The following is a 19,247-nucleotide window of genomic DNA, read 5'->3' as shown; positions in this document are numbered from 1 at the left end:
CTATCAGTATAAAACTGGAATGAAACAAACAATACTGATTATTACCATTCTTTCTAAATGGACTTCAGACATCTTTTAAATGACTGCTTTTAATGAGATACCCATAAATTCAGCCAAAAATAGTGTCTTGCAGTGTGTGCAAAAACAGTTTCTTTAGTACTGTGTGTTTGGCTCCACAATGCAAAAAAGTATAAAAATATTAAGTGTCCAAAGGAGGACAACAGAGATGGTAAAAGGACTAAATTACATGAGCAGCTGAAAGTACTAGCTTTGTTGAGCTTGGAGGAGACTGAGGGGTCACCTTATTGCTGCCTACAGTTTTCTTATGAGAGGAAGTGGAGAGGCAGTTGCTGATTTCTTCTCCCCAGTGCCCAGTGATAGGGAGCAAAGGAAAGCTTAAAGCTCAGCCACAGAGAAGTCAGATTGGACAGTATCAGGTAAAACTTCAATTAAAGGGTGGTCAAGTACTGGAAAAAGCTTTATAGGAAAGTGATCATGACCCCAAGCTTTTCACTATTCAAGAACTGTTTTAATAATGTGTTTAGATATCTTATTTAATTTTTAGGTTGCCCTGTGGGATATCAAGCATTTAACTCAATGACTCTTGTGAGTCCCTTTCCACTCAGAATATTCTATTAATAGATGTTCTACTTATATACTATCTCTCATCTATAAGACAAAGCTGATTTTTCAGGATGGATGCCTTCATTTTTAAAGCAATTCAAATAACCTATTCTTTCACCTAAAGATAGATGACAGTAGAATGTGCACACGACAATCTATTCACGTCAGCATTACATATATCCAGACGAGATGATTCAGTCATCTGCACATGAAGTGCAAGTTACACAGAAGACACTCCCTGCAGCTCTTAAAATGCCTGTATTAAACAGAACAACAACCCCCCCCAAAAAAATTTAAAACCCACAAACAAACAAAAACTGAATGGTCCATTATGGAAATCTGAGGCTTTCCCCATGGCACTGGGAGCTTTAAACCAGACTACCAAGTTTATCTTTTCTGTCTTCTCTGATCACTTTATACATTCACCTACAGCAACTTATTATTTTCAAGATGACATAGATTTACAAAATGTTGAATTTCTTCCTAAACAGGAGTTCCATTGTTTCAGGCTTATTGACTCAAGTAGTGCAACCAATTTCCAGGCAAAACAATCTGCATGCCCAAAACTCATTGTTTACTTCAACTGTATTAGCTCATGTCATAAAAGATATGCTCCCCTACTACAACGCTTTCCAGAAATTACTAGAGAATAACATGCAAAACCAGCCTACCCATAGAATTACAGAATGGCTCATTTTGAGACTTCTGTAGATCATCTAATTCAAAAATCCTACTCAAAAAGGGTCACTTGCCCATAACTGTGACCAGCTGGATCTTGAGTATCTCCAAGGACTGAGAGGCCATGACCTCTTCTCAGCAACCTGTTCCAGTGTTATTCCCACAGTAAGAAGGCTTTTCCTTGTGTCCAACTGGAATTTTGTATGTTTTATACCTGTGGCCTCTTGTCCTTTAATTTAATACCACTAAGAAGAGTCTGGTTCCATATTCTTTATTCCCACACTTTCAGTATTTGTACATAGCACTAATATCTGAGATTTCTTATGACTAAACATATCCAGCTCTCTCTATCTCTCTTCATGTAAATGATGCTCCAATTCCTTAATGGTCTTCACAGTCCTTTGCTGGACTCAGTCCAGTATGCACACGCTCTCCTTGCACACACGGAGCCCAGAGTTGGACACAGTGCTCAAGGGGTGGCCTCATCTCACCTTTTCTGAAAAGCTATTTTCCAGCTAGCCAGTCACCTGTGTATACTGGTACAGTGTGATGTTATTGTCTTTTTTGACATTGCCATTTCATGTCCAATTCAGCGCATCCACACTTTAAATGGACCTTTAAAGTTTTAGCCAGCCCGTTTCAAGATGACATGCGAGAAAATCTGAAAGTAGGATTTTGTCATAAGTAGTTTCATCATCCAAACAAAAGGACCTACTACAGAATAGATATTGCATATGGAAAATAAATACATTTTAAGTTTTCACTTTCTTCTTCTCCCTTACAGCGACCAATGTTTTATAGCAATTCCCTGGTTATCTTCAGCTTAATGATGCATTGTAACATGTATAACACCCAGCTGTCGTTGTGATGGCAAAAAAACAAAACTACATTAAACAGCAATTACAGCAACTGATGGGAAAAAATCCATTAACAGCTATTAAAGAGAATACATTTGTCCCTTCCATGTGCACAGGGACTGAAACTAGAAAGATGCATCAGTGTGAACAATTATTATACAATTGCTTTGCTGCTTATATTTTCCTTCTTTGTCTTATAATAATTTCCTGGGTCTCAATAATTCTTCACTATTGACAAAATATCCTCGATGAGCAACACATCTGTAGTGGCCCAAAACTGTCACTCTTCAAACCCCTGTTCTACTCTGAGAGCAGAAACATCTTTCAATTTTAAGCTTTCAAAATCAGACACTTGCTCCATCCATGAACCTGTAGTGCAAAAGCCAGTTTCCATTCTAATACTGCACATGTACAACTCAAAACTTACCTATGAGATTTTTCTTGTGAGCACAAAAAATGACCCAACTCCAGAACTTAATCCCAAGTAACAATATCTGTGTTATTTTATTATACCTTATTATAAGGCAAGTGTAGAAATAGTGTCCCGTGCAGACTAATCTACTGCTTTACAGTAAAGCAATTTTTAGCCCAGTACACCTAAGACTCTCTATTCCAATACATATATACTATACAAAAAGATTTCACAATCACAGTTGACCCACAGCCTGACAGAATGAAACACAGACAAGAAGAAATTTGACTGCATCAGCTTTACTGAAGCTATGTCTTTGCTCTCTGTACCATGTCCCAGCCCATTTCACTTCCAACAAGGGCAGTGGACCCATTCTCATAACACCAAAAATTGAACTCATGTAACTTCTCCATCATGATAGCCAGACTGCCAAGAACAGGGGATGCTATTAAGGACAATGGCTGTAGATAATATTCATCTGAATTAACACCAGGATGCTGCAAAAATAGAGAATGATACTTTCTTTTTAACCCAAAATACAAAAGTCCAGGATTTCCCTTGACAGAAATCCAACAGCTATGAACACTGAAATTAGTCAGCTCATCAATTGACCTCAATGTGACATTGATTACCGGATAAGGTCTACTGGACTACAGTAAAATTAAGCAACATGATGAAAAAACTATATGTCATTGATTACTCTCAGCAACAGTGTTGTTTCTAGACACATACTCGTGACAAAATTACGTAAGAGTTCTTGTATTGTTAAGTATTCGAAATACAGGACAAATAATTAAATGCAAGGCTGAAATATCGATCTTGTAAGGTTTCCTCCCCACTCCTCAGCAATCATAACCAATAAAACTAATCTGAACCTGCATCATACAAGTAAGCACAGTAAAACAAAGGAAAAACTGTTTTCTTGCATGTTGCACCCTGTCCCGGTCCAGGCCGTGTCCCTAAGACGCTCTCCATCCGTGAGCCCCTGCCTAGATTCCTCAGAACAGGTAGCACCTGCTCTAACCACTAATCTCCTGCATGTCTAAGACTTCTACTCACAGATCCCTCTGAGACCCCTCAAAAAGACGCGGCTTTAAAGCAACTCGTGGGCCTGAGACGTTGTCATTGTCACTGCTCTATGCGGACAGCCTGAAACCTGGGTGGGCAGAGAGCAGACAGATTTTCCAGTAACCAAGCTCTTATTTATGTATTTTCTCTGGCGTTACCAAAGACGTTACATTCGTTTGTCCCATACTAGGAGCAAGCACGTTCCTCCTCGGGCAAAGTTCTTCATACCGGGCCCTGCGGCACAGGCAAGCCCGGCCATTTTGGGCGCGACAAGCACCGCTAAATCGCGCCGGGCAGTGGTGGGCCAGCCGCAACAGGTAGTGCCGCAGCCCGCACCCTTCGACAAGCCAGCGTTCGATGGCGACCGCTTCGGCGCGACTTTGTACCCGCTAGTATCGCTGGGGAGTGATGACTGCTCCTCCCCTTCACTGCGCCCACCCAATCCTGCAGTCCCTCTCCTCAGTCCCCCTGCTCCAGAGTGCCAGCTACGCTCACCTGAGCCGGGCCGCGCCTCCGCCATGCCAGCACCAGCCCCACTCCGCGGTCCGGCGTCCCAGCTGCCGCGCACGCGCACAGCTTCCGCATGCGCCCCCGATTGAGCCTTATCTGAGCACGCAGCTTGCACCGCAGTGGCGAGAGAGAGCAGAACGAAGCACGAGGCGGGAGGGGCGGAGCCGGGGGCGGGCCGAGCCGCGCGCAAGGGGGGTGTTGGGTTACGTAGCGTTGTGTCTGCTGTTGTGCTGCTTTTCCAGTACCCGGAAAGGGCTAGGAATCCGAAACCTTGTTTGATACTGCAAAGGAGAAAAAAAGGAAGATAAATAGCGAGAAAGAAACACTAGCTCTGGCAATTAATGGACCTTTTGGTGGGCAATCGGCTTGTCTCCAACATGTCAGAGCCCGGCTGAGCGGCCAAGAGCAGGAGGGTGGGTACAAGACGGCTCGGCCCTCTGTCTCCATGTGTAAAAGTTCTTTCTCTAGGCACAGGATAGAAAGCAGGGATCTGTTATCAGGCTATCTTGAAGGAGGTAGCAGAGACATAAAAAAAAGTCCACACAAGGATTCCCATACTACAGCTGATGCTGCAGACAAATCTTAGGTTCCAGCTACAAACACTCCATAGAACTGCATGATTCGTCATACTGCGGGTTTCAGCACCAGTGTTTAACCATTTTGTGATTCACACCTTCTTGCAGAGGTTTGCAGTGCCATGGTAACAGTACATCTACTGAACAGCTCAGAGGCCTTACAGAGCTGCTGAATTTTAGAGACTGCACAGAAAATTCATAGTTCTGTAACATCAGCAACTCCAAAGAATGACACCTCTGCACAACTGCCTCACACAGCCTGTCGGCATTTTAACCTCCACACCCCACCCTCCTAGTGAAATTCTCCATTTAAAAGTTCCACTAGCTGCATAGTGCTACTGTTCATTGTGGGCAAAGTTAATGGCCTCAAAGACCTTAAAGAACTTGTGGGTTATTGCAGAAACACTAGCCCCTGAAATGCCCCCCAGACTCATGCCATTGCTGCAAAGGAAGCTTGCAAACCAGTATGGCAATGGCCTTATGAAGATGCTACATGATTCCCATGTATTTTGAATGTATATGAAGTGCTTTGCTGTATCTAAATATCGTGATCATCTAAGGCTGCAAAGAAAGGTATGTGTCGGGAACATCCTTTCAGAAATGGTATGTGGTTTTTCTGCTGCTGTCAAGAGGCTTGCATTAGTTCTCTAGTTCCCATAGACTTCTCTGTCACTACTTTAAAGATGTGACCATAATATTCACATGGAACTACTACTTTATTTCAACACTGCTTTTCATGAATACCGCACATTCTTTTTTTTTTTTTTTGGTTGTTGTCACCAAGAAACCAGTCACTGCCTGGAAAGCACTAATGAAATTTTCCTGTATGTTCTGCTGCACAATTGCTAATGGTTAGGTCTGTACAGGTTTTCCTTTGTTCCCCATTTTCCCTTTTTATCTAAACAGTTCTGCTTTTTTTTCCCCTTTCCTGTCTTAAATTTGCATTAAGTCAATTCCGGCCGTTCCTGATAGTCTAACCTAACTGCCCAGCATTTCTCTACAGGCATCTGCTTTTATTTTCTTCTTTAGTTTAGCCAAAATAGCCTTTTTATCTTTTTCTCATAATTTCTTCTTTTCACTTCAGGGATAGTGGAAAGGTTCTCCCCACTGTATCGTACACCCTCTCTTAAAATATGTATTTTGTTTCTACTTTGTCATGCTTGAATATTTATCTTCCAATCCTCTTGCCATTTTTTCACTCATTTCTTTGCTCAGTGGCTGCTTCTTTTCATCTGAACAGTATGACCGTCAGGATGTAGCTGGGACAAACTGCTCCATGTAGAAGATAGAGCTGGGAGCTGAGTCAGCAAAGTCAATACCTGAGCAAGAAGAGCAAAGTAGGTTCACCAGGCAACAGGCCAGGTTGCCATGCAAGCCTGTAGTGACAGGGCAGCTTAAGACAGAAGTCAAGACAGTGGGTAAAAGTCAGTGAAGTTAAGTACAAGCATACCTGCAACATTGTTTAGGCAGAAATAGAGCAGGTGTTTTAAAGCAGTGAGGGAAAGAACAAAGGGTAGGCACTTTGAAGTTAGTGTGAGCTCATCCAGACAAACACCCAGGATGTTGGGAGTAGGGACATGGAAGAGATGTACTTGGGGCTCTTACAGTCATCTCTCCTATATGCAGCAGGAACGACAATAAACAGCCTTGTCTTTCAAGGGAGAGGGGGAGATGAGACAAGGAAGCAGAAGGAAGAGAAGCCCTAGCCTAGGTCTGTGTCAGCATGTCAAGGACGACAAATCTCAACACATTCACTTCTGAACAGTCATCATGGTATAGTCATTACTAAAATCCTATTTTCATTTAGTCATTTAGTCATCAACCTATAGTCATTTCTAAAAACCAGCCCATGGTGGGGTCAGTGACTGCTCAGGACACGCCTTGACATGAAGACAGCAAGGTTGTCATGATGTGGAGATTCTCGTGAGGAAGATGACTACAGCCAATAAACTACAAGTCTAGATGTTCAGCATGAGTCTCCTGCATACACACTGTACCCTTTTGTGTGAAGTATTTCCTGGAGTTCCTGATTTTTAAAGAAGCTGTTCCTAGGTATTTCAAATGCCATTGGGGTTACAATCCTTGCAAGCAGGAGCAGTAGTTTAATACAGTTCTGTGTACACCTCCAGAAGGCAAGAGAGGAGTTATAAGGTGCTGCAGACACCATCAATTGCAGCACACTGTGATGCCCTCTCTCTTTTGTTCTTTCCTTTCTTTCCTTCCTTACATAAAGCCTTTACAGACAAGCAAAAAAAAAAAATCCACCAGTATGTGATTTCATTTTAAAAAATGCTTGTTGCTGGGGACAGTTTTTAGAAGCATCCTTCCAAAAGCTAGGTTTGGGCATGAAATTGAAAATAGAATCCAAACTTGTGACAGATAAAAAGTAAACGATACCATGAGAGAGTCTAAAAGAATTTGAGGAATAGCTTGCATAAGGAATAAAATCTAATAATAAATCCCCTTTCAAACACACACTTCAGGCCCCGGCTGTCTGCCTGGCAGACTCCAGTACCAGGAAAATTGAAAGAAATGTAATAGAGCATACAAAGAAAATAACAGAAAATCTAAAGTAATTTGTTACATCTGTGTTCACTACAGCAGAGATGGATGAGATTCCCAAGCCAGCTCTTCTTTTTTATGAGGGGACTCAGTGGGGGTTGTGTCTTGAAAGATTCCATATGTAACATATAGGTTATGGAACATATAGGCAAAATTAATAATAATAAATCACAAGGACTAGACAGTATATAACCAGCAATTCTAAAAGAATTCAAGAGTAAACTACAAACTGTCCTGAAAAACCTCTAGTACAAAACTGGTTTGGTAGCAGAAGGCAGGGTTGTATCTGCTACACCTGACTCTTGAAAGCTGATTTTAAAAGAATGCCATAAGAAAACTAGAAAAGTACAGTTCTAATGTCCATAGCAGGCAATTTAGTGGAAACTGTAAAACAGATTAGAATTGGCGAGCATATGCATGAAGATGATGTAATAGGCATGAGTCATGAGGGCTTTTGTAAAGGGGAGAGCTGCCTCACGAACTCACAGTCCAACTGAAATACTTAGTAGTCCCTCATGGCTAAGGGAGATAGATCCTGGAATACTGACCATGGGTTTCTAGAGGGAATTTGGAGAGGTCAGTCATCAAAAGCTCTTAAAAGTTACACTGCCAAGAAATAAATAATTGCAAGTGTAAATAACTGAATGAAAGGTAGCAAATAAGACAGTCAATAGTCCTTTTTCACAGGAAAAGGAAGTCATCAATGGAGTCCCATGAGGAAGTGTTTTGGAACCTGATCGGTGCAACATATTTCTCAAGGTTCTTGAAATGGCACTGTCAGAGTCTGCTCACTCTGTGTTATTTAGGGAAATGTAGGCAATGGCAGGCTGAGAAGAACTGCAAGCAGAAGATCTTTGAGTACTGGGTATATGGGCAAAAAGATAGAATTTAGGGGAGCTCATTGTAAAGCACGGCATGTGGGAAGAAACCATCTCACCTTCAAATTTAAAAGGAAGAGCCCTGAGCTGTTACAAGACAGGTAGTTGTCTGAAAAATGTCTTATTTATGCTCAGTAGTGTGAAAAAAAGGCAAATAAATTTGTTAAACTTTTCTAAGAAATGAGTAAAGAATAAGTAGAGATAACACCGAGACAGTGTATAAATTGATAAATATTATACACAAACCTGGGTCCTCCTTCTCAGAGGACAAAGGAATGGGAAAAGGACCTTGAGAGGTGACATAGAATTAAAGATCATTTAGAGTCCTGTCCAGGAAGCAGTGACAGAGCACTTAAACTACCAAAAAAGTTTGAAGCTGAAAACTATAATGGTAGGCTACTAATAACATGGTACTAGTAATACAATGACCAGTTTGGTTTGAGAAATCTGAGTGTCAGTAAAGACAGTGGCCCAGATGAGAGTCTCAGACATGAATTTTCAGATGTTGAAATTCTGTACCCACTTCTGATTTCTGAGGTGCATAGCACAAGCTGATCCTGCCTTAGCTTCTGGTGTCCTAGGTGCTACCTGTGTTTTTCATGCTTATGGAAGACAAGTTCTGAAGTCCTCACATAGCCCTTTTACCCAGACAAAAATAGGTGGCCTGCAGCAACTGTTCCCTTCTACACATTGCTGAGAAACCAGACCAGTCCCACATGGCTCCAAATAGCTCGCACCTTGGTTTGAAGACTTCAGCAAGCAGCAGCTCTGCTGTCCAAGGAGGAAGAAATAAGCAGGGGACCTGAATAGGTGATGAAAACTGTCTGGTTTGTGTTAAGAAAACTCCCCGTTTATGAAACTCTCTGATAGTCACACTCCCAATGGCAGAGATCTTAACTCCTAGGACTGAAGCTGCTTTACAGCAAGTGGCTCCAATGAGCTGCAGGTGGCTCCACTTCACAGAGCCCACTCACATGCAGTCAGACCTGGTTTCCTTCCCAGTTTGACCCTAGATTTTCCATAATGGAGTCTCAGATGTTGAGTTCCAAAAAGCAATTTATTCATAGAACAGTAAAACAGAACGTGTTGTCCAAAAGGTCAGCATTTCACAGCCTCTTGTCTCAGGCTCCTACCCAGAGCTCAATCTGCATCTCAATTTGCTGTTAGGTCATATGGAGGGGGGGAAGCTGGCAGGAGACAGAGACCACTTACCCCCAAGTTCATGTGGCAACAGAGAGATTTTATTTCCCAAGCCCTCCCTTATATAGGACATTTGAAAGACCTGGTCTGGTTGCTGTCATTGGTTTGAACTCCGTGCCCCTTCAGGTTCTGGCCAGTGAGATGCCTGCAGCCTTGGGAGATACATGATTGGGCAATCACAGTAGCAGTTAGCAAACTGGTCTACACGGACCAGATGTATTGCTCAACAGTTTGAGGTAGAATGAGGTACTGTTACAGTACAAGCTGGCTTGTACTGGGCAATTAATTTGGCTATAAATAAGAAACCCAGCTTGGTTCCATAAACAAGTCTCTGGCTGAGCAATGATAGGATTGATTTGAATACATACAGGGACTTCACCTAATCACATTCCACCCTAAGCTGCAGTGTCCCCACCCTCTTACTAGTCAGGGAGCTAGGTGGTGTTAAAGTCAGACCAATGAGCTGTCTAGACCAAGAGATTCAAACCCTGCTATTTAAAGAGAGTGCAGACAATAAAACACACTGTTGTAGCGTGAAGACCTGGAGTGTGTATCATCTCTGTCTCCAGCCACTGACTCCACGTAACACTTGGTGGCCCGTGTGAGGAATGGACTCAGCCATTTTAAACAACTGTGGTATTACGGGAAGACAAGAACAGCAGCAGAATATTGCTGCAGACAGCAGAATAGGTGTGAACAGCAGGTGAGACAGTAGAAAAAAACTAGAAATTGCCACAGGCAGCAGAACTGCTGCAAATAGCCAGTGGGATGGTGGATAGTGGTGCAATATTGTCGCAGCAAAAAATTGCTGCAAACAGCAGTGGGATAGCGGAAAGTGGTGGAATTGCCGCGGGCAGAGAAAAATTGCTGTGAAATCCCAGCGATAAATGACGGAGTGTGCCATGTGGTTTAAAATCCCCCTTTGGAGATTGGAATCACTGCCGGGAACATGAGAGCATGGGCTCCCCTCCAAGTATGAACTTTTCTTTTTAACATTATAAAACTGGGGAAGTTTGTGGAACAAGATTTAAAAGCCACTGTAGGCATTATAAAATCAGGGGAACCCATTTCAAACTGGCTGGGGCAGTTAGAAACCAAGAAAAATGCAAAAGCAGTGTTATATGTAACAAATTAAAAAGACCAATTAATAATAATAACAACCACAGATTTTATTTTCATGGCCAAAAATATGGTCCGCAATAGCCACAGTCAAAGAGACAGCGTCGAGTGCAGGATCGGTGCTGGGTGAACTTCGATCTGACCTCTATTGCATCAGACCTCCTCTATTCACAAATGCCATCTTTGTTGGGGCTGGTTTTATACAACTTTTTCTGCCTGAGGCAGAGGTGCCCCTATTCTTTTGTTACTCCGCATATGCATAAAGTCTCCTTTCTCTGTGCAGGGCTGGACAATGCTGTTTCTGGGAAGTGGCTGGTATTTGATAGAGTTATGGGAACCCAGTATTCAGATGTATGTTCCTGACTACTCTGGTTACCTTGATTGAAGATACTTATCATGTGTTGATTGCTCTTGGGTGCTCCCCGGATAGTCCCAGGAAAGGCCCATCTCCAAACCACCAAGACCTTTTGCTTGCTAATTAGCCTTTCTTTCCTTGCTGCCATCTGGAGTTTCACAATTTCGATGTGGCAAGCTGTCTCCTGAGTGTCAGTGGTCTTAGGCATTTGGATTTTTGTTACATACACAATTTTATTTACAACTTTATTTCATATTTCATATATATTTCATATAAGCATGAAGTACCTCACATCACATATTACAGCAGCGACTAGAATGCCAGTACCAGTCACTCAAAATGGCAAAGAGCACATGGCTCAAGAGACACACAAAATGGCAGAGAAGCTGGGAGCTCCACTGTTGGATTCTGGGACTGTGAAGAAGGGTGGATGTACACCCCTCTCAAAGGTCTCGAGTGTTCTCATGTTCTCGTATTTTCCTCATATCTTTCAATCAATTCACAACAAAAGGAACAACAAATGGAACAACAAATTGTTCTTCCTGTTTACAAATAGTTTCATCTGTAAAGTTGGTTCTTCTCACACTTCTAAATTTGAATGTTTCGAAGTTATAATTTCAGTTGGGTGTTAAGATGTAACTCTGTTTACAAATTGTTTTGTAGTAGTTGGGTTCTTTCTAAGGGTTCTAAGGGTTAAATGGTCTCTTGCTTTTAGTGTTAAATTGTACCTTTGTAACTTTTAAGAAAAATTGCCTGTGACATGTTAGCCTGAAAGATTGTAAGATTAGTAGTTCTCGCCTGACAGCTCCTAGACATGAATGCTGCAGCTCCAGTGATACATGGCCTCATGCAAATTAAACCCATGCTGTCTTCTGTCACCCTGTTTGCAAAGGGCCCTTGCAGATAGGCAAGAGAGAGCAGGTTGCAAATTTTAACAAAGAAAGAAAGGAGGAGATGCTACAGTACAAGCTGGCTTGTACTGGGCAATTAATTTGGCTATAAATAAGAAACCCAGCTTGGTTCCATAAACAGATCCCTGGCTGAGCAATGATAGGATAAATTTGAATACACACAGGGACTTCGGCCAATCACATTCCACCCTAAGCTGCAGACATCTCACTGGTTGGGGACCTAGGCAGTGTTAAAGTCAGACCAATGAGCTGTCTAGACCAAGAGATTCAAAACCTGCTATTTAAGGAGAGTGCGGACAATAAAAGACGCTATTGTTGCATGAAGACCTAGAGTGTATGTTGTCTGTGTCTCCAACCACCGACTCCAAGTAACAGATCGCCAATCTGGAGGTATAAAGTATCATTTTAGTGTGACATCCATAGGGAGGTAAGGAACAGGAGATGTGCATGGCATATTAGGAAGATATCGCGGCACATAGGACCAAAGGCCTTCATGCGAAAGGACTCCTGGTGGCTGACTTCTGTTATGATCCAGTTATTAAAATTATTAGAGACATGCCTCTGCTTGAATTAAGGTGCAAATGAGACCATATGCTGAAGTCAGTAGTATCAATTTTATTTAACAGTGAATATGAGGGGGAGGGGGGAGAGGGGAGAGTGTGAGAGAGAGAAATAAGAGAATAGTGTGGGACAGAAGGAGAGTGACTGAGATGACAGATTAAGTAGAAAATATCACCACCCCTTGGATCCCAATTGTGTCCCCATTGATCCTCTTCTTCTGGTCTTCTTGGTAGTGAGGGTCCTGCAAAACAGAGTTCAGTGGATTAATATACTTTTGGGCCAGATGGGTATGCCCAGCTACCTCCCCTGGGAACAGGGGGCAAGTTTGGCATTATCTCTTGCAACAGACTCTGCATCTGTTGCATCAGTTTGCGTAGTGGGCAGTCCTCTGGTGCAAAGCCTGAGGAATGAGTCTGAGGGTTCTTTTGGGGTTTAATGGTTTATGAAACCTCCTCAGCTGCCTCTCATATGAATGTCCTGTGTGGATGGGGCCTTCCCAGGGTGTGGGGGAGTTTACAACTGAGTCAGTTAGTGTAAGGGAGGATGGGTGTTAACTTTTTCTGACTAGAGACTATGCCACACACACAAACTCTCCTCCTTTCCCCCTTGATTGGGGTAGAGTGTATGCAAACCTAGCCTCAGGAAATGAGTTTGTGGGCTATGGCCTCCCCACCCCAAACCCAGCCAGAGCTGATTTTCAGGACAGCTTCTGGGTTTGGCTTTCTTTGTTGATACATTCTTCTCCCTCAGCCTTGTTACTTCCTCCTAGACTTGAGATTATTGTATATTAGTGTCACCTATATGTTATCTCAAGTTCCCTTTAGGTGGTTTAACTCACAGTACAAACTTTCAGTCAAGAAGAATATTCAGGGAGGGGTGGACTTAGATGGTGGTAACTCCTTTAGTTAGTTTTGCCATAATGGGCAAAAAATCTTTCATAACAATGTTTAAGCTATTAACCGTAACATTTCAGTCTGTCACAACTTCTGATTTGCTTGCAGCAGGCAACCTATTTTTGGTGAAGAATTTAGCTGTAAACTATATCTTGCCTCAAAGTTTCTGAACATCCATAGTTCTGCCTGGAAAATCTGGATGAGTGGTCGTATGTGCTGCTGAGATCCCCAGTATGAACAAAAAGCATTTCCAATGTCCATGTGAAATCCAACATATTGGGTTTACCATGTGTGGCAGCAGCTCTCTGGCCACAGAGAGCAGGCAGATACTTTCCCAGGCATTTTCTTGGGGAAGGCTGTGAGAAGGTAGAGAAAAGAATGAGAAATAATTCTTATCTCCACTTGCTGCGCCTGTTGTTGTGCACATGTGGTATGTGTTATGGAGATTTGTTTACCAAAGGGTGATTTCTTAATTGGACAGTGGATGGTATTTGGATTGATTGACCAATTAGGTCCAAGCTGTATTAGACTGTTTGTAAGGGTTATGAGCTCCTTAATAGATATAGTATAATACAGAATAGAATAAAGGAATTGATCAGCCTTCTGCAATCATGGAGTCAATGCTAATTATTACCTGGCTGGGGGCCTGCAGTGACAATCATGTATATATTTTTCAGAACTATACTTCTAACCAGCACACAAGGCACTTGTTCCATTGCATCTGTAACATCTACAGCTGACATCTGGTGGATCTAGCAAAGAGTAGTGATATCACTGTGATTTCTAGTCAACTCTTCCTACTTTCTGTAATTTCAAGGAAAAGAATAAAAGCAGATTCTACCAAAGTATTGTCACAGAATTTACTGCAATAAGAGTGAACTTTTTCCAAGAAAGACCTTAAAGTTTAATCACGAGGGATTTTAAGTAGATAATTGTAACCAGTAGTCTCTCCTTCCCTTATCATGTAAAGCACATAACGTAATTAACTGCACACAGTAAAGCTGTACAGGAGGACCATGCTGGATAATTTACCACTTGGATGTCCTCCCACTACTGAGAAGAGGCATTAAGAATGATACTTCAGAAATTACACATAAAAAATCTTTGATGTCATGGTAACAGAATGAAGAGCCAAAGCCCCTCTCAGAGTTATTTTCATAATCAAAAGAAAGTGTACCTCTAAATTAGCAGTGATGAGTGGCAACAAGCTGCTTTCCAATATCTGACAAATCAGAGAAAAAGAAGATCTAAAAAAAAGGTATTGCAGTACTGAAGAAATATGCACAGAACACTCATAAAATATGGTAAAGAAGGAGAAAATTTGAGAAGGGAGATAAAAATATATCCTTGGCACTCTGAATTAGATGTTGACTCACCCACTCCTACACAATGTCCATGAGACTATAGGAGACAGAAGCTTTTCATGTCCTATAGTACACTCACCTGAAACAACTATACATTTATTTTCAGCCCTCTGAATACTATGCAGTGATAACCCAGTAGATGAGTTCAACTGGTGTGTCTGGATTTGTCTTATACTAGAGCAAAAATCAAAAAAAGCAGGTGAAAATTGAATAGAAAAGCAAAAATTAGAATATTCTTTGTCAAATTCCTTTACTGTCAATTTATGTAACAGAAACTCATAATTCAATGGAATGTGTGTGTGTGTGTGTGTGTATGTGTATGTGTGTGTGTGTGTGCGTGTGTGTGTACATATCTGTATAAAGAGTGGGAGAGAGAGGGAAGTAAAATAAAAGAATGTTTGGTTATACCAGATAGCCAAAGGTAAATGACTCCACTATGACTAACTGCAAGTGATCATAGGCTGGCAGCCCTGTTAAACAGGGTTTCTTAAGGGTCAACACTGAGGTTGACACTGTTTCACATCATCACCAATGGTCTGGAAAAGGCGACAGAAGGGCCTAGGACCTTGGGCAAGTTGGCATATGACACAAAACTGCACGGAGCACATGATATTCAAACGTGATTCACGTTGACTTTGACTAGCAGGAGGAATAGTCCACTAGGGGGCTTATATACAGGGAGAGGTTGATATAACTGGGTTTATCCAACCAAGAGAAGACAAAATCTGACTGCTGTCTTCAGTTATCTACATTGTTTTGCAGAGAAGAATGAGCCAGGCAATTCTCTGAGATGCTCAACAAGAAGCAACAGGCTGAAACAGAAACAACAGGAATTCTGACTGGAGAGGATAAAATATTCTTCAATCTTAGAACAGTTAAGCAGATTGGCCAGTGTCCTGCATAACCCAGAATGTTATTATTTTCTATCTCTAGATAGAAAACTATCTAGCTGTGCTATGTCATCTGCCTAAAATTTTTACTGTCTCTTGAAGAGATGATGTCCAGAAATGGAACTGCAGAGGTGTCTCAGTTTAGAGACAAATTTAGGAGAAAACACTCTTGTCTCAGTTTGGAAAGACAGGAGTTTGCTAAGGAAGGCAGGGGCCTCTCTTGACATGGAGAATGTAAACCCTCCCCACCCCTCCGAATTGCTATAAATTTTAAATGAAGGGGCTCTCAGGCAAAAATATGTGAGCAGGAAATAACAGTACTTTAATCGGGAAGGAAAAAAATAAAAGGATAAAATAAACAATGCAGTACACTAGAACAACACTGACAGAGTCAGAACCCAACCTGTGGGGTGTTAGCAGCAGTCCAATTGGAAATGTGGCTGCAGTCCTCCTGAAGTGTCAGGTGTGGTTCTGTTGGAGCAAGGGGAATCTGTAGAGAAGGATGTATTCTTCGTCCGAAGATCCAGTGGAAGAAGAGACAGCTGCTGTTCCTCTGGGGAATCCAGTGGAGAAAGCTGTGCTGGTGTCTCAAAAACCTCTGGATTATATCTGGGTAGCAATGCTTGGCTCCTCCCTCTGGGCGGAGCATCTCACAATGGGATGTTACAGTTCTTATCAGTCACGCAGTGACATTCAATAGTCTGTTATCAGCAGATGTCCCCTCCCCAGGGAGGTGTGAATGTGGTCATTCAAAGAGAGAGATAAGACAAACTGCCTACTTGACAAAAGATAATCTGCCATACAGATGGTAATTGAAAACATCTTGCATTGCAATCTGGAACAACTCTGGAATGAATTGTCTCCTCTAAAAGAGTTCCAAGAATCCCTTTCCACCAAGATGAAAGGAATTAGAGGGAGGTGTCTTCACAAACAAACTGTAGGCCTGCTGGTAGATGTCAGATACTGATAGGTGAAAGAAGCAATGGTAGGAACTATACCTTCCATAGGAATTCCACTCATTTACACAGACTTTTGCTTACCCAAAGCTGTGCTACATTCCTGAACTTATAGAAAAAGAACAGAGACACAAAGAAAAGGAAGGAGGGGGTATGGGGGAATGCACATTAGAAGGGGGTCTCTGTTATGTGATTCAGGAAGTCTGTACTTCTCATGTACTTCAGCCAATTAAGAAAGAGAGAGGGAAATGCAGCCTGGAAATTAGGATAAAAGGAGGCTCTAACAATTTGAGAGACCCCATAGGATATGCCCCATGGCCTCTCCCTTTATCCAAATAAAGTTACAGGATTCCTCTGTCTCCTTTTTGGACATAAATTGCTGACATTGTGGATTAATTTTCTTGACAAATAGGAAATGAATACTCGTGGATGAAAGTCAAAAAAACCCAAAACTGAACAGTAACAAACAGAATGCCCACAAGGCACAGTAAAAATTGTAAATTAAATGCTAGATATTAAACTTTCAGACCCTGCCCTCCCCACCCACCCAAACTGTGAGAAATGAAGCCCACTCCTCAGTCAAAATGTAAAGGAAATTTAATAAGAGACAATAGGGGATGAAAAAGGAACAGTGCTGGGTGCTTAGCCGCAGCCAGAAGTAGTCAACACAGCAACACGCCTTATATACCATGGGTATTGCATCAGCCAAATACATAATCATAAATGATCATACATATTCAATCATTTTAACATAGTTCCTCCTCTGTCCCTACCCTTCAGAGCATGTGCAGTCATCCTCCTTGTGGTCATCTGCTACTTTTCATTCACCAGGCCTGGATTTTTTCATTGGTTAAATGTTAACATTACAACAACTCCCAACCAATATTAGCATCTGTCAAAACATTCCTTTCAAACTAGGGATTTTTCTGTTTATTGTCAACTTCCCCCCTTAATTTTGTAAATCAGTCACCTTGGTTCCTCAGAGTCTGAGCCTTCCTGATAAGGAGGCAACAATTCTTTTCTTGGAATCCTGTAATATCTCCACCCAGAGAGGATAATGAGAATAATTTCTTGGTTATCTTTTCCATTTCTTGGGTCAGTTACAAAAAAGTATCACATAGTTTCTATTTCAATAGTATGCTATAGACTAAAAACTATATTTACCATACTACTTAAAAGAGATTATCACAACATAACTTTCCAACATAAAACATATAGTATTTATTTTAATATTTGCAAAGAGCCAATCACATAATGTGCATTTTTTACAATGTATCTAGGTTAAGAAAAATTTTTTAGATTTATAGCTATGTTTTCCTCCTTTGCATTGTTATCAAGGTCCCTTGATAACAATGTTGGGGTTGGGACATTTGGGAGGGTTGGCTTGTCACTATGGTGACATTTGACCTCCAATCAGGATTTGAGGAAGTAAACTCCATCACTGGACAGTGAAGAAGGAGTCGATGGACAGAACTTTGGGAGGAGCAAAGGGGTTAAAAGGCGAAACCTGCATTATGTGGGCAAACACATGATGGGAAAAATCCTTTTGCTCCTGGTGCCGTAATATTTTCTCTATTCAGTCCTCTGTTGTATTTCTGATAAGGCTTAATAAACCTTTCTGAATTTATGAAAAGTGAGTAGCTATTTCTCACACCTCGAAAAGTTGCCAAAGGATTGCTGCTGCAGCTTCTCTGAGGCCAAGAAGGTCAAGAAGGAAAGAAAAACTTCTTGCCTGTGTTAACAAAAACCAAGTTAGCCAAGCAACAAAAAAATTAAAAAAAAAAAACAACAGCCCAGACTGCACCAAACCCCCACCCAGACACCTGGTGAGTGGTGAAGCTTTGAAAAACCCTGACAACAAGCCCAAGGCTCCCCTCTCCCTCAGGACCCATCTTAAAAGATACAGCAACCATTTCTGGGCATAAAGTAGAGGGTCAGGGAATATACTATCATAAATCATCCCAAGACAAGAAGTCAGAGTGTGCCAGGGTCTTTGTAAGGTTGGGAGTACTTAGGCAGAAGCTCTATTGCCTTTCTCTTTCAGTCTGGGATGGTGCAAGGCAGAAGCCTTTTTTGTCTCTCTCTGGGCTTCTGAAGAGGTTGCTTCAGGCACATCTGCAAGTAGCAACGGAACCACTGTTCTTTGATGCCTGACAGTTCTACTCCTCTACCCTCTTCCCCTTTAGAGCAGCAACTCGTGACAGCAGCACCAACACTGGCTGAGTACAGTAGGTAGCTGGAGGAGGCAGTGAGAAGGTACACTGACCACACACACACAGACACACAATGCCACAGCCACCAAAAGGAAGCTGGGGGGCTGACACCATGGGGTCGGAGGCCCAGGCAATGCCGGCCCACACTATCTGCCGCCAGAACCACTTCAAAAGCTCCTACCTTCTCGGTTTTTTTCCAGGGAAAAGTTGACCTGAGCATGGACTGTCCACCATCTTTGTCTCTCAGACCACATGGTTGTCTGTAGAGGGTGCCATTCTGGGGAAGTGGGGGGGGGGGCAGGTTTTGTCTGCCATTTCTGTGCTTGTCTCCCAGGCCACAAGGTCGTTATTGGAGGGCGCCATCTTGGGGGAGAGGCTCATCCACCATTTTGTTTCTCTTTGTTTCTGGGAAGTCTCTGAGATTCAACAACTTTTTATCTACTGACTATCACTGTTATTTTTGCCTGCTGCTGTTTCATTTTCTAATAAACTTATTTTTTCACTTGTATCTTCTAACATTTGTCTCTTCTATTGGTGAAAAGGGAAGTTTTTAATAACTAAAAAGGGAGGTACCTTTCTTTGGAGAGTGCTCTTTAAATTGTCTTCAAATAAGACAGCCAG

At 41.9% G+C, this 19,247-nt stretch overlaps 1 protein-coding gene across 1 annotated transcript in view; it reads right to left on the bottom strand.

Moving 5' to 3' along the window:
- Nucleotides 1-4,275, bottom strand: part of NFX1 (nuclear transcription factor, X-box binding 1) — a 70,704-nt gene extending 66,429 nt beyond the window's left edge. The window contains exon 1 of the mRNA XM_005427263.2: nt 4,135-4,275. Within this exon, the coding sequence (XP_005427320.1) occupies nt 4,135-4,159 (25 nt within the window). The 5' untranslated portion in view covers nt 4,160-4,275. The remainder of the gene's footprint in view (nt 1-4,134) is intronic.
- Nucleotides 4,276-19,247: the final 14,972 nt, after the last annotated feature.

Source organism: Geospiza fortis, unplaced genomic scaffold, assembly GCF_000277835.1.
Source record: "Geospiza fortis unplaced genomic scaffold, GeoFor_1.0 scaffold108, whole genome shotgun sequence".
NCBI classification, from domain to species: domain Eukaryota; kingdom Metazoa; phylum Chordata; class Aves; order Passeriformes; family Thraupidae; genus Geospiza; species Geospiza fortis.
Note: the sequence above shows the minus strand (reverse complement) of the source record. Positions and strands in the feature narration are given on the sequence as shown.